Consider the following 15,775-nt stretch of genomic DNA (forward strand, 5'->3'; position numbering starts at 1 on the left):
GCACCATTTCCGGTTTTCTAGTGGTTTATTGGAGATCAGAGTCTCATGGACTTTTCTGCCCGGACTGGCTTTGAACCAGGATGCTCAGATCTCTGCCTCCTGAGTAGCTAGGATTGTAGGCGTGAGCCACTTGTGCCCAGCTAGTTGTGTGTGTGTGTGTGTGTGTGCACGCGCGCGTGTGTATGTGTTTGTGACAGTATTGGGATTGAACTATGGACCTCAAGCTCTAGTTCTTTTTCAGCTGATGGCTGATTGTCTGCCACTTGAGCCACACTTCCACTTCCGTTAGTTGTAAAGAAGAGTTTATCTGCCTGGGCTGGCTCTGAACTCTTGGTCTCAGATCTCGGCCTCCTGAGTAGATAGGGTTATATGCGTAGTAGAATTTTTGGCTTGTTTCAAAACTGATTTGGTAGCATAATACTAAGCCTCCTGCCTGAGTGCCCAAGGCCCTAAGTCTGATTGTTTACTTTTGCCAAACAAAAAACAAGTTTTGTTTAGTATTAAGATACTGGCTCCCTCCCCCCCAAAAAAAAGAGATACTGGCTCCCAAGTTTGGATTCTGTTAACACAAGGACATAGCTGTTATTTTACTCAGTCTTTATATTTTTCTGACTGATGTTCCGGTATGTAAATAAAATATTTTTAATGTATCATTGAAATTGCCTTTACTTCATTTTATCCATGTATATGCTTAAGCCTAATCTTTTTACATAGAGCTCTGGTAGAGTTTTCTTTTTTTAATATTTAATTAGGAAATGACTAGTCTTAAATGACTAATATTAAACATGAACAGCGTTAGTAGTGATACCACATATTTAGTGCATGGTTCTTTTAGTACTAAATACTATTTTCTTATCCCAGTGCTTACTTACCCCAGAGTGAAGAGAGAGGGCATGTAAGTATGATAGTTTTTGGGGTTTTTTTTAGATTTTTTTGGTTCTAGTTCCAAGATGTGCTAAGTCTTTATGATAAAACTGAATATTTTTGGTCTTATCGCTAGTGATTACACTTTTTTTTAAGAATTGTTTGAATGTAGATTTAATTTTACAAGAAGATTTTATATAAGTGAATGTTGAGGTTGATGAGGTAAAAAAATGAGAGGAAAAATATAGAGTAATATGAAGAATTTTTGCATAGACTTCTGAGGTTGCATAAAAATGCTATGAACTATTTCAAACATGGTACAAAAAAGGAGAGAACTGAATAGTGAACCTCCATGTGCTTACTCCAGTTTCAACAATTTAACAGCTATTATCACAGCTTGTTTAGTTTTTTTTTTTCAGTCATGGGGCCTGAACTCTGGGCCTCGGCACTGTCCCTGCAGTGCTCTACCACTTGAGCCACAGTGCTACTTCTGGGTTTTTCTGCTTACGTGGTGCTGAGGAATCGAATCCAGGGCCTCACTCCAAGGCAAGCACTCTACCACTGAGCCACCTTCCCAGCCCTAGCTTGTTTATTTTTGTCTTTACCCTTCACAGTCCCTTCCTGTTTACCACAGACTATTCTGAAACAAATCTCAGATAAAATGCTATTTTTGTTAAGGTGCTTTTGGAGAAATTATAGTATATTCTAGTGTCTGTGAATGTCTCTTTTTCCTTAACTTAATAGGTTGGCATGTATATGGACTCCTGCAACGGTCTGAGAAGAAATATGATGAAGCTATTAAGTGTTACCGAAATGCTCTCAAGTTAGACAGAGATAATCTGCAAATCTTGAGAGACCTGTCTTTGTTACAGATTCAAATGAGAGACCTTGAAGGTTACCGAGTACGTACTTTAGTCTTAAATGTACATACTATTTTTTTAAACAAGAGATTACATTTTTTAAAAATGTGAATTTTTTAAAAAGCAAAGTGGTCAAATACCAGGTTCATGTAGATTTGACTCAGAATTTGTAGAAAAATTCACTTGATATCTTTCCATGATAATAATTATAGGACTTTATACTTGAGCATCAAATAAGAACCAGTCATTTAGTACTTTTTTGTGTGTGTTTGTGCTGGTCCTGGGGCTTAAACTTGAAGAATAGTGCCATTATGAAGTTCAGCAGAGCCTTTGAACTCACTAAATGTAGGAAGAAGGCAAAAGAAACAAGGAGAAAAAGGAAAGAAGGAAAAGAAGGAAGGAAGGGGAGGGGTGCTCAAGGAGAACTGGTGGTTTATTTACATACTTCATAATGGCACTGCTTGAGGCTATTACTCTACCACTTGAGCCACAGTTCCCCTTTTGGTTTCTTTTGAGTAGTTATTTAGAGGTCTCATGGACTTTCCTGCCTGGGCTGCTTTTAACTGTCATCCTCATATCTCAGCCTCCTGAATAGCTAGGATTACAGGTATGAACCACTGGTGTCCAGCTGTTTATACTTTTAAAACAACTTGATTATCTTTTATATGAAATGCTATTCTGGATTCTTTGTGGGTTTATCATTTACAATCTTGGTAAATAAAATTTAGGTTTGACATTCATCTCTTATAACTGAAAGCTAAAGATTAAATAATTTTTACTATAGACTAGGAAATATAAAATGTTACAAGGATTGCCATAAATCAGGCTTCCTGCAGTTCATACTTGCATTTTCAGTTCTCTGCTAGACAGCTCCATGTGCCTGCTTATTCTCTGTCATATTAGAGAATCACCATGTCCAGAATGGAAGTCTCTCAATTTCTTATGTAAATGAGCCACCAATTTTCCTTGAGTTCCTTCTTCCCTCTCCCCCTTCTTCCCTTCCTTCCTTTCTCTTTTTTGTCTTTCCTTTTTCTCTTTGTTTCTTTCTGCCTTCTTCCTACATTTAGTGAGTTCAAAGGCTCTGCTGAACTTCATAATGGCATCATTCTTCAAAGGTGTGTGGTTTTTATCTGAATTTGTGATTTTTGGGTGGTATAAAGGTCTTGGGTATGGTTGTGTGATTGGATACCTAGGAGATAGGGAGAAGATGAGGAAGTTTTGGAACAAGGCAGATTTTTAGATGTGGTCCACATCAGTGTTGTATTTTGCTAGGATGATGGAAGGATTTAATTGACCCAGACTTTAATGATTTAATGAGGCAGTTGTGGTGACAGATAATATCAATGAACATAGAGGGTAGAGTGATACAGCTTAATGTCATATGCTAAAAGGAACCAAGCACATAGGGGTAGAGGAAAAGTAATTTTGTCAGTTATGGTTTCCACAATGGATCCAAGAAGAATTCTGTGGTGTGTAATATGGATGGACTTACTTGGCACTTATTCCAATCATCTAACAACAGAATAATGGAAATTAAAGACTACATCTTCTAGACTTTCTTGCAGTTAATGTTCTTCATGAGACCCTATTTTTCTAATGAGTAGCACTTGCTTAAAACATGGAGAAAGAAATGAGTTAGCAGAGGTGGATTCATAGCTATATATCTATATGGAGGTCCGATTTTCTGCTAGAAATATCTTAATTCTCCTGAAGCAGCCATGATGAAATTTCTAGCATTTTGTCCTTAGTATATAAGACAGTCACTTCACAGTGATATGGGAGATGTTTCTCCTACAAAAGTCCAGTCCATGTTTGAATGTTTCCCCTGACTCTGTTTGGGGCCAATTATGACAATGTAAAAACATTGAAATTTCATGCAGCAGTTAAAAAATCTGTTATATAAAAAGCTCTCACAGCCGGGCGCTGGTGGCTCACGCCTGTAATCCTAGCTACTCAGGAGGCTGAGATCTGAGGATCACGGTTCAAAGCCAGCCCGGGCAGGAGAGACCGTGAGAAACCACCAGAAAACCGGAAGTGGCGCTGTAGCTCAAGTGGTAGAGCGCTCGCCTTGAGCTGAAGAGCTGAGGGACAGCGCCCAGGCCCAGAGTTCAAACCCCACGGCCAACAAAAAAAAAAAGCTCTCACAGTCTTTCTTGCAAAATGTTTAAATTTTACTGAAGACATTTCATTATGAGGTTAATTTATGAAACAGCCCAAATTCATGTGCCTCAAAGACAAGTATTCAATGATAGTCTTATAGTACCAATAATGCCTTACAATTAATTGCATTAATATATAATTAATAATATATTGAATAATTTAGATGAAAAACAAGTATTTCTATCAATTTTTTGAAATTGATGTTTATTGGCTGAATATACTAGAAATGTGTTAAATATAAATTCCTATGCTAAAATGCTGATGAACTATAGACATTTTTAAGAGGGTTTATTTCTATCAATTTTTTGAAATTGATGTTTATTGGCTGAATTCACTAGAAATGTGTTAAATATAAATTACTATGCTAAAATGCTGATGAACTATAGACATTTTTAAGAAGGTTAAAAAATTAAAAATATAAAGTAATTTTTTTTTAAAGGAGACAAGATACCAGCTTCTTCAGTTACGTCCAACACAACGTGCTTCCTGGATTGGATATGCCATTGCATATCATTTGCTGAAAGATTATGACATGGCACTAAAGCTATTGGAAGAATTTAGGCAAACACAGCAAGTAAGAACGTCATTCTGATATTTTCTTTTATCTTCATAGAATAAAATCGTTAACTTCTAAATTTCCCTTTTCCAAATCTGAATTAGTCTTTAAAATCTGTGGATCAGGGGCTGGGAAGGTAGCTCAGCGGTAGAGTGCTTGCCTTGCATGCATGAGGCCCTGGGTTCGATTCCTCAGCACCACATAAACAGAAAAAGCCGGAAGTGGCGCTGTGGCTCAAGTGGTAGAGCGCTAGCCTTGAGCTGAAGAGCTGAGGGACAGCGCCCAGGCCCAGAGTTCAGGCCCCATGACCAGCAAAAAAAAAAAAAAAAAAAAATCTGTGGATCAGCTTGTAAGCTAGAATTGCAAGCATGAGCCACTGGCATGCAGCTTTACAGAACATATTCTGTATGGGATTGGCTGCTGAGTTGGAGATGCTGTGGAAGTTAGATCACATAGTGTCAGAAATCCACAGAAAACCGGTGTCTTATTCTTCCCTTTGTCATTTCAAAATCTTTTGATCACTCTGAGAAGTTCAACCATTTTTATATTTGGGTGCAGGATTTCCTGACCTTTTCACTTAGCCATGGGTAGAAGTCCTATACCTTTATTTATTGTAATGAATGTATTAATATGCTGTGCTGGTGGTAATCACTCATATTTGAAACTGCTTGTGAGTTGCTTTTTTAAGTCTGCAAATGTCTTCTGAGACAAAAAAATTAAGATCTGTAACTACTTTATATAATTACACAGATAACCTAATTTGGTTTTCTTTTAGGTTCCTGTCAACAAACTAGACTATGAATATAGTGAACTGATACTATATCAGAATCAAGTGATGAGAGAGGCAGATCTCTTTCAAGAATCTTTAGAACACCTACAAACATATGAGAAACAAATTTGTGATAAACTTTTGGTGGGAGAAATTAAGGGTAAGTGATTTTTTCTTATTTAATAGTACCCATAAGGAAAAGAATAAAAATTATATGTTCTGTCCTTTTCTAATAAATGACACTTGCTAGTATCAGTTGATATTCTAACCATTATTATTATTATTATTTGCTGATCCTGGGCTTGAACTCTGGACCTGGGGACTGTCCTGAGCCTCTTGAGCCACAGCGTCACTCCAGCTTTTTCTGAGTAGTTTATTGGAGATAAGAGTCTCATGAACTTTTCTGCCTGGGCTGGCTTCGAACCTTGATCCTCAGGAGTGAGCCACTGGTAGTCAGTGCCATTTTAATTTAATCTTCATATCAATGCATGAAATTGTAATATATATTTTGGAGATAAGGGAGACTGTGGAACATTAGCTCTTTGAACTGCTATTACTCTTACTTATGTATAGTACTAATTTGGTCTTTATTGTGCTTAATATGAATATTGATGATAATACTGTTTTTAGCCTTTTAATGAACTGTAGATTTAAATAGATGTTCTTGTGTCTTCTTCAACTACCTGCAATTGATGAAAGCTAATATCCTGTAGCATAAACAGGGAATTCATTTTCAAAAAGTAAATAATATTGCCAGGCACAGCTCATGCCTGTAATCCTAGCTACTCTGAAGGCTGAGATCTGAGGATCACGATTCAAAGCCAGCCTAGGCAGGAAAGTCTGTAAGACTCTTATCTCCAATTAACCACCAGAAAACCAGAAGTGGCACTGTGGTTCAAAGTGGTAGAGTTCCAGCCTTGAGTGAAAAAGCTTAGGGACAACACCCAGACCCTGAGTTCAAGCCCCATAACTGATAAGATAAAAATAAAAAAGTAATATGGTAGGATCAGTTCTAGTTAAAAAAAATTTGCAAATGGCTTCAGAGCTATGTTCATCCATATATTGTTATTGTTAGTAAGGATAAATTTGGGCCATTAATCTTGATTTTATAGCTAGTTCTGCATGTAGATTGTTGTGATAGGTTATGGTATTATATATGGTTATCATTATTACTATTACTACTTGGGTTACATAGCTGACATTTTCATGATAAAATTTGATTTCAATCCTGGAGGGCTAGAAATCTGAATGGAGGAGTTCTCACAGTTATTTTCACCTTGGGTCCCTCTTGGCCTTGGAGATGGCTTTGTTCTCATCTAGCTATACCTCTATACATGTTTGTATCCTAATTTTCTTCTCTCTTTTATCTTATTTTCTATTTTATTATTAAGTAGTTGCACAACGTGATAACAATTCCATAATTCTATGAGTACAGTACTTTTTGATCAGTGTCACCCCTTCCTTTGTTCTCCCCCATTGCTCTACTCCTATCCCTACTCTCAAGTTACATAGTTCAGTTTTTATATAATGTACATTGAATATAATGGCTATATTTGCTTACCCATCCTCTCTCCTGGTATTATTATTTTTTATACTTTTAGTGAAGTTTATAGGCCCAATTAAACCTCTAATTTATGTATTTTGTAATTATTAACTTCTTTTATGAGCTGATACTACTATATGGTGGGGGAAATTTCATCGTCACTATGTCCACATATTTACAGTATATTCCAATCTATTCCAACCCCTATATCACTCTTTCTTCTCCACCTCCCAAAATAATTTCAACATATATAAAAATAGAAAAACAATATAAGCTGCCTCTTCTAATGTGTTGAGTTAGTATTACTAGAGACATATAAAAGTTTTTTTTTTGTTTGTTTGTTTGGTTGTGGGGCTTGAACTCTGGGCCTGGGCGCTGTCCCTCAGCTCTTCAGCTCAAGGCTAGTGCTCTACCACTTGAGCCAAAGTGCCACTTCCGGTTTTTGGTGGTTTATTGGAGATAAAGAGTTTCATGGACTTTCCTGCCTGGGCTGGCTTTGAACCACGATCCTCACATCTCAGCCTTCTGAGTTGTTAGGATTACGGGCATGAGCCACCAGCACTTAGCTATTTAAAAGGTTTTTTTATTTTTATTTTTTTGCCGGTCATGGGGCCTGAACTCTGGGTCTGGGCGCTGTCCCTCAGCGATTCAGCTCAAGGCTAGTGCTCTACCACTGGAGCCACAGCGCCACTTCCGGCTTTTTATGTTTACGTGGTGCTGAGGAATCGAACCCAGGGCCTCATGCTTGCAAAGCATGCACTCTACCACTGAGCTACCTTCTCAGCCCCTTTAAAAGGTTTTATATGTTTGAAATAGATCCTTTAGAGAATGGAAAATGTTGGTGACAGGAATCTGAGATTTGTTCAGGGAGAGAGAAGGTGGGGGAGGGGGAGAGAGAGAGAGAGAGAGAGAGAACTGTACCACTTGAACCACGGCTCCACTTCTGGTTTTGCTGAAGACTTAAGAGTCTATCTACTACTTGGGCCACAGCCCCACTTCTATTTTTGATTTTTTTTTTGGTGGTTAATTGATAAGAGTCCCATGGACTTTCCTGCCTAGACTGGCTTAGAACTGTGATCCTCAGATCCTAGCCTTCTCAGTTGTTGGGTTATAGGTACCAGCCATTGGTACCCAGTTTGCTATGTTCAATATTAAGCGTTTTTTTTTAATCTTGGATTAAATATGATTATCACTATATTAAGGGTTTAGTTCCTCATTCTCGACACCCACTTTCACTTTACCAAAATGAAAATGACTGACTTACTGACTTGCCATGGACATAGTTTGTGTGAGTTTTTAGTATGAAATAATGTTGGATTTTATAATTTTGCTAAGTTAATTTCTCTAATTTTAGTGACCTGTAGAATTTAGTGGGGAATTACTTAACATTTGAGCATTTGCCTGTAATGCTAGCTCTAGGGGCTAAGACAGGATGATTTTGATTTCAAGCCCAATCTTAACTGAGCAATGAGACCCTGTCTCAGGAAAGATACATTTACATCTTTTTGGAAGTAGATAGGCATATTTCATTAGAATTTCTTGCCAAACTAATTTGGCTGTGTAGAGGAGTCCTTAGTTAAAGAGTAGATAAAAGTAATGCAAGGATGTTTTTCTAAAAATGTTGTAAGTGGCGCTGTGACTCAAGTGATAGAGCGCTAGTCTTGAGCTGAAGAGCTGAGGGACAGTGCCCAGGCTCAGAGTTCAAGCCCCACAACCAACAAAAACAACAACCAAAAATTAGTGTCATACATACTATATTTAGTAGGTGGGAGAGAGTCATAAATGAATATTAGTATGGTAGAATGCTTAAATGAAGGTCATTTCTGAAGTAAGCTATGAAGGAGCCTGTGTTTAGTTGCAGAAACTGAAGCAGCATGTATCAGAGGGAAACAATGTTCTCTTTTTCATAAACACTTGCTCACTAATGTTGCCTAGTGAAATCTCTGGGCTTAGAAACATATTGTTAAAGTAAAATGAATATATGATTTAAAACTTAATTTTAGGGGAAATATTGTTGAGATTGGGAAGATTAAAAGAAGCCAGTGAAGTATTCAAAAACTTGATTGATCGGAATGCAGAAAACTGGTGTTATTACGAAGGCTTGGAAAAAGCTCTACAACTTAGTATGTAAAGATTTCTCTTTTCTACCTTAACTAATGTTTGAAGTATATAAGGTGTAAAATTGTAATAATCCTTGAGAACTAATACTTTGTGTTATACTTGTTTTTCCTTGTAATAACATTATAGATTGAATGTAGTGGTGAAGATTAATTTAAAAAATGACACTTAAATAGTAATTCTTATTGGTAATTGTAGTTTTTCACCCATTTAAAAATCTTGTAATCTCAGCAGTAGGAGGCTGAGACAAGATGATTTTGATTTTAAGTCTGAAGTTGGGAAATATGAAATGACTGTTTTTTTCCTGAACCATTGATTACTGATCTAAAGAAAACACTAGTAAAAGTATTTAAATGTTTTATTAAAATAAGTGTATCATCCTTGGTTACTATAAACTATGTTGACCAAAAAACTAATTACATTTTTTTAGGTTCCTTAAGATATTTTCTCCTCCATGGTAGTAAGTTCTAGAGCTCCAACTTATGACTTGTAGTAGGGCATTGAAATGCATCATTTATCTTAATGGTAATTTAACTATATTTGTGAGACTTTTTACATCTCTAGAAATCTTTAATAGAGAAATCCTTTAATTATATTTACAGCTTGTTGTTCTCTATTAGAAGTCAATATAAGCACTACTACTTAAAAACACTTAGTAGGCTTCATTATAATTTTAATGTAAGGGTCCTTATTAGAAGTCCCCAAGTGGTTATAGAATGTGAAACATTATTTTTTATATTTCCCACTTTAAAAAAATCCAAGCACATTGGAGCTCTAAAACAGATTACTGGGGGAGAGACTGTGTGTACACAAAGTCCAACATTTCTTGAAGTACAGTGTTTTTATAATACTGACACTAAACTAAATTTATTATGAAAATACCTTGTTTGCTAGCACCAAGAATTATTATATTTTTGTGTTCTGAATTAAAATCCGTTTAGACAATAAGTTCAAAAGAGGTATGTTTTTGCTTTGAAGATTCTACTGTAACTTGTCTTATGGATTATGCAACATAGTCTTCCCTTGTATACATGTATATAGGATATTTTAGAATAATGAACTACATATTCAAATATGTTCTTTTTATTGATGTTGCAAGTAAGTTATAGTTTACATGCAGATTCTTTGTGTAGTACTAGAAAAGTAGGTAGTTTTGGGGAATGAAGATATACTTCTGTTAGAAGTATATGTACATCATTTGGCAGAGATGGTTACCACTTTAAAGAATCTAGAGGTTCCTTTTGTAATGGAATTTCAGTAAAGATTTTGTGTCAAAGCAACCATAGATATTAATCTTTTAAGCTATAAAACATTTGCAATGTGGTCCTAAACACATTTCCTTCTTTAAGCCCAATCAATAGGTATATTAGACTATGGAGGAATATGTGTAGACCTCATTGATTTGGACATAAGGATGTATTATAAGAGGATAAGTGCTTAGAATGTAAGAGAAATACAGCATGTCTCTATATGACTTGGGTGGATATGATTTGAATTGGATGTTATGTCTGGTGTGATGAAATAAGAATTGGATATCTCTGGAAATTGCATTTAAAATGATGATTTAGTGATTATTGATTGTATTTTACTGCTACAGAGTTGTAAATGTCATTCTTGTCAATTGAGAGCAACTTTAATATTGATAATGCCAGTCTTATGACATTTTAAAGTGCTAGTGTTTTATTCACAGATGAAATTGTAATACTATGAATTTTATACATATTTACCCATAATAGGTACTTTAGAAGAGAGGCTTCAGATTTATGAAGAAATTAGTCAGCAGCATCCCAGAGCAATTGTACCTAGAAGATTACCCTTGAATCTTGTCACAGGTAATACTAGGATATTTTTTGTAACTTAAAATTACTTGACAAAATTAATACCATACATACTTTAAAAACTTAGTTTTAGTACTAATCTTACGGAGTAATAGTTATCAGTTTTGAGTTTTATTATACATATGTTTAAGGAAAGTACTACAATTCAATGTGTAACTGAATGTTCTTTTTTAAGTATCATAATTTGGCTATATAAAAATTTTTCTTCCCAGATACTGGTAGCTCACTTATACTTTTTTTTTTTTTTGTTGGTCGTGGGGCTTGAACTCTGGGCCTGGGCGCTGTCCCTCAGCTCTTCAGCTCAAGGCGAGCGCTCTACCACTTGAGCTATAGCACCACTTCTGGTTTTCTGGTGGTTTATTGGAGATAGGAGTCTCACGGTCTCTCCTGCCCCGGCTGGCTTTGAACCGCGATCCTCAAATCTCAGCCTCCTGAATAGCTAGGATTACAGGCATGAGCCACCAGCGCCCGGCGCTCACTTATATTTTTAATCCTAGCTACTCAGGAAGCTGAGATCTGAGGATTGTGGGTTGAAGCCAGCCCGGACAAGAAAGACCATGAATCGTTTACTTCTAAAAGCTGCAAGTAGAGCTGTGGCTCACATGGGTTTGCTAACTTTGAGTAAAATTGCTCAGGGACAGTGTGTAGGCCCTGAGTTCAAGCCCCAGGATCAGCATTTAAAAAAATTAAAAAATTGCACAAGAAAAAGTCACATGGACTTTCCTGCCTGGGCTGACTTCCAACTATGATTCTCAGATCTCAGCATCCTGAGTAGCTAGGATTACAGACATGAGCCACTGGCCCCCAGCTTCTTATGTAACTTTAAAAAAAAAACACATTTAATGGCCTGATAAGGTGGCTTTAGTGTAGAATGCTTGCCTAGCGTGCATGAAGCCCTGGGTTCGATCTTCAGTACCATATAAACAGAAAAGGCCGGAAGTGGTTCTGTGGCTTAGTGGTAGAGTGCTAGCCTTGAGCAAAAGACGCACAGGGACTCTGCCAAGGACTGGCAAAAAAGCAAACAAAACAAAAAACACATTTAACATGTGAATGAAGTTCTTACAATAATTGATGATGAATTATATATGAGAAATGATTTAAGTTTTAAAGTTTTCTAGTTTTTATCTTTAGGTATATATTCAAAGGAAGAGTTGTGAACTGCCCACTGCAGTTTTTTTTTTTTTTTTGTCGGTCATGGGACTTGAACTCTGGGCCTGGGCGCTGTCCCTCAGCTCTTCAGCTCAAGGCAAGCGCTCTACCACTTGAGCTACCGCGCCACTTCTGGTTTTCTAGTGGTTTATTGGAGATAGGAGTCTCACGGTCTTTTCTGCCCGGGCTGGCTTTGAACCAGGATGCTCAGATCTCAGCCTCCAGAGTAGCTAGGATTATAGGCGAGAGCCACTGCAGTGTTTAAGATGTTTGAAGCATTGTGTCAGCTTTTTGTCTCTGTGATAATGTACCTAAGATAAACATCCTAAAGGAGAAAAGGTGCCACGGAGGACACCTAGTGGAGGAACTGGAATAGGATGGGGAGATGGCAAACAGACAACTCACACACAAGAGGAGTGGATGCTGAGTGCGATTTAATGCAGAGGATAACAAACTTTTATAGCAAAAATCTCTATAAGAAAGGGCAAAAGGTTACATAACCTTGCTGCAGGGCTTCATTCTTGGGCGGTCACCAGCTGGTCGCCTGAAAGGGCAAAAGGTTATACAACCTTGCTGTAGGGCTTTATTTTTGGGTGGTTACCAGCTGGTCGCCTGATAGGCACTTGTTTCTGGCTTATCTCTAAGAAATAAAATGGGTTTTGATGTTTGTCACCAACTAACCATTATCTTATTTCTATAGAGGCCTTAACTGTCCCATAAGATCTTTTCTGTTCCTTATCTTTAATAGTAAACACCAAGGAGACTTAGATCTAGCAAGTCTCTTAGTAAATGAAAGAGTAATAGGAAGTTCTTTCTCCTAAGTAGTTATCTCAGCAATTGCCATTCTTTGTTTTAGCCGTGCCTACAGCTTTTTGTAAATCTCTTACAAACAATTTCTTTTGCTGAAGTGACTTTGTGAAACCCCCAATACTTTTATATTTGCTTATGACTTGTCTACTAGCCTCCATAAGAGGGGTTGCAGGGTAGCACTTAACTCTGGTGAGTTAGTCATATTTTTAAGACACTCATCAGATACTGGAGTCGTCAACACTCTTAAGAAAGAGCTTTGAATAAGGGAACGTTGACAATGAGTAAGTACAATGAACAGCAGAAACAGTAAAAGATTAATAGGCACTTTTATACAGTGAGGAAAAGAAAGGCAGAAACACATCATTCCCAGGGGCTTGCCAGCCTTTTTCCAGGAGTAGGCCTCTTAGAAGCCCTATTCTCCGAGGTAGACTTCGGTGAAGTCCCAAAACTTGGAGATAGGTTTCTGTAAAGCCCCATTCTCTGAGGTAGACTTCGGTGAAGTCCCAAAACTCAGAGATAGGTCTCTGAAGCCCCTATCTTAGGTCTGATCGATGGTTTCCCATGCTAAGCAGACTCCTCTGGAGTCGGCGTGGCAAAAAGGTTTACATTGGTTCATGGTTTCAGAGGTTTCAATCCATAGTAGTTTGGTTCCATTGGTTTCTGGGCCTTTGGTGAGAAGGCATAGTAGAGTAGAACCATTTATCGGTAAGGTCCTACTATCTTAATGGTCCATTCAGGCCTGAACTCATCAGTGAATGGAGCACAATCCATTAGTGAAGTTAGCACCCTCATGATGTCACATTTCAATACAATAAGCCTCTCATCAGCTTGTAACTGAGCCTTAACACATGAGCTTTCTTTCTTTTTTCCTTTTTTTTTGTTTTGTAGGTCGTGGGGCCTGAACACTGTCCTTCAGCTCCTTAGCAAAAGGCTAGTGTCCCACTAGAGCCACAGAGCCACTTCCAGCTTTTTCTGCTTATGTGTTGCTGAAGAATCGAACCCAAGGCCTCATGCTTGCGAGGCAAGCACTCTATCACTGAGCCACCTTTATCAGCTTTCTTTTTTCTTTTTTTGTCAGTCATGGGGCTTGAACTGGGCCTGGGCACTATCCCTCAGCTCTTCAGCTCAAGGCGAACGCTCTACCACTTGAGCTACAGTGCCACTTCCGGTTTTCTAGTGGTTTATTGGAGATAGGAGTCTCATGGTCTCTCCTGCCTGGGCTGGCTTTGAACCGAGATCCTCAGATCTCAGCCTCCTGAGTAGCTAGGATTACAAGTGTGAGCCACCAGCGCCCGGCTTTATGAGCTTTCTTGAGGGAAATTTCATATCTAAATTATAATACCATCTCTCACCAGAGTTAATTACATTCCAGAATTTTGCCATTTGATTTATTTTGTCCTATCATCATCATTGGCTGGTGCTGAGGTTTGAACTCAGGGCCAAGCATGAACTTGATAGGCAGGCAGGCTACTGCTGAGTCACTTCTCCATCCCTTTCTTTTGCACTGGTTATTTTTGAGATCAGGTCTTGATTCCTTCCCTTTGATTTACCTATTTTAGGCTTTGCATTGAAAATCTGGGATGACATGTTACCATGCCCAGTTTTTGTTGAGATGAAGTCATGGGTACTTTTCTGCTCAGTCTGGTGTGGACCTGCTGTCTTACCCATCTTAGCCTCCAATGTATTTAGGATGACAGGTATATGCCATTGCACCTAGCTATTGGTTGAGTAGGGGTCTGATGAATTTTTCTGCCCATTCTGGCCTTGCACCATGATCTTCGTCTTCTCAGCCTTCTAAGTAGTTGGAATTACAGGCTTGAGCCACTGGCATCTGGCTAAACTCTTCTTTATTTTTACTTGTAAGTGCTAGAAGGTTATGAATTCTAAAGACTTTAAGCACTTTGGTAGAAAGCAGAGTCTAGACTTTCACAAATTTATTCTGGGTATATGGAATGGATTAGAGTATATTTTTTTAAATGAATTCTCATTTATAGTTGAAATATGTGCTTAAGTAATGATATTATAATTTTGTTTTTATGAAAGTGTTCATGAAAATTAAACAGTTCACTCAGAAAAAATCTGAAATATTTCTTAGCAATCTATTGGATTAGGTAGTAGAATTTATTAAAAAAGGTCATGTTTCATCAATACATTTTAGTTCAATAGATAGGAATATTGCTATTTTGCTCCTCCCTGTTTATTTTTTATTTGATAAAATTCTGAAACCAGAACATTGAGTTTAGGGAGTATTATTGGGCTCGGTGGGGCAGATTCTGGAATGCTGGGGTATTCTTATTCAAGTGGGTTTGGGAAACTGGGTGAAACACATCAACAGTGTTCTTACAGAGCTGCTTAGAGTTGTTATCTGTATGTGACTTTCTGAGATGGGAAAATACTGTGCAAGGAGGAGCATTTACCAAATGAATGTTCTATGGAAGATGCTTAAGCTCATATTTTTCTTTCTCTTTTTCTTCTTTTCTTTCATTTCTTTCCTCCTCTCCTCTCCTCCCCTCCCCTCCCCTCCCCTCCCTGTTCCTCCTCTCCTCCTTTCCCTTCCCTTCCTGTTGGTTCTGGACTTGAACTCAGGGTCCAAGCTTCTTTTGCTCAAGACGAGTGCTCTACTACTGTACCACTTGAGCCACAGCTCCATTTAAGTTTTTTTTTTTTGTTGTTGTTTTTGTTGTTGTTTTGTGTGTGGTTAGAAATTAGAATCTCATAGACTTTTCTTGCCAGTGATAGCTTCAAATCAAGATCCTCAGATTTCTGCCTCCTGAGTAGCTAGGATTACAGGCATGAGCTACTGCCTAATCTTATGTCTCTTTTTAAAAATATTTGTTGAAAGATAATTAAAATATAGAACCCACTCTTTTCAGGTGTCACTCAGTATTTTAGTATATACACTGGATGGTGGATTATTACTATGTGGTTTCAGAAAGTTTCATTACTCTAAACAGAAATCTTTTTTTATTGTGAAAATACAGTACAGAGGGGTTACAATTACATGGGCAAGATAATGAATACATTGCTTATCAAGTGTTGTTGCCTCCTTTCTTTCCCCTTCCTATCCCTTCCCATCTTCCCCCCCCCCCCCACCCCCACCTCCCCCCA

At 37.7% G+C, this 15,775-nt stretch overlaps 1 protein-coding gene across 5 annotated transcripts in view; it reads left to right on the top strand.

Annotated features, from left to right (window-relative positions):
• Positions 1-15,775, top strand: part of Naa16 (N(alpha)-acetyltransferase 16, NatA auxiliary subunit) — a 56,236-nt gene that overhangs the window by 8,597 nt on the left and 31,864 nt on the right. For all 5 annotated transcript variants that reach the window (XR_001174836.1, XR_001174837.1, XR_001174838.1 and 2 more), the window contains 5 exons: positions 1,609-1,766; positions 4,324-4,458; positions 5,216-5,369; positions 8,756-8,875; positions 10,607-10,702. Coding sequence is in view for 2 of the 5 variants with exons in the window: in XM_013011018.1 (XP_012866472.1) it covers positions 1,609-1,766; positions 4,324-4,458; positions 5,216-5,369; positions 8,756-8,875; positions 10,607-10,702 (663 nt within the window). In the remaining 3 variants the exon portion in view is untranslated. The remainder of the gene's footprint in view (positions 1-1,608; positions 1,767-4,323; positions 4,459-5,215; positions 5,370-8,755; positions 8,876-10,606; positions 10,703-15,775) is intronic.

Source organism: Dipodomys ordii, unplaced genomic scaffold (genome assembly GCF_000151885.1).
Source record: "Dipodomys ordii isolate 6190 unplaced genomic scaffold, Dord_2.0 Scaffold1, whole genome shotgun sequence".
Classification (NCBI taxonomy): domain Eukaryota; kingdom Metazoa; phylum Chordata; class Mammalia; order Rodentia; family Heteromyidae; genus Dipodomys; species Dipodomys ordii.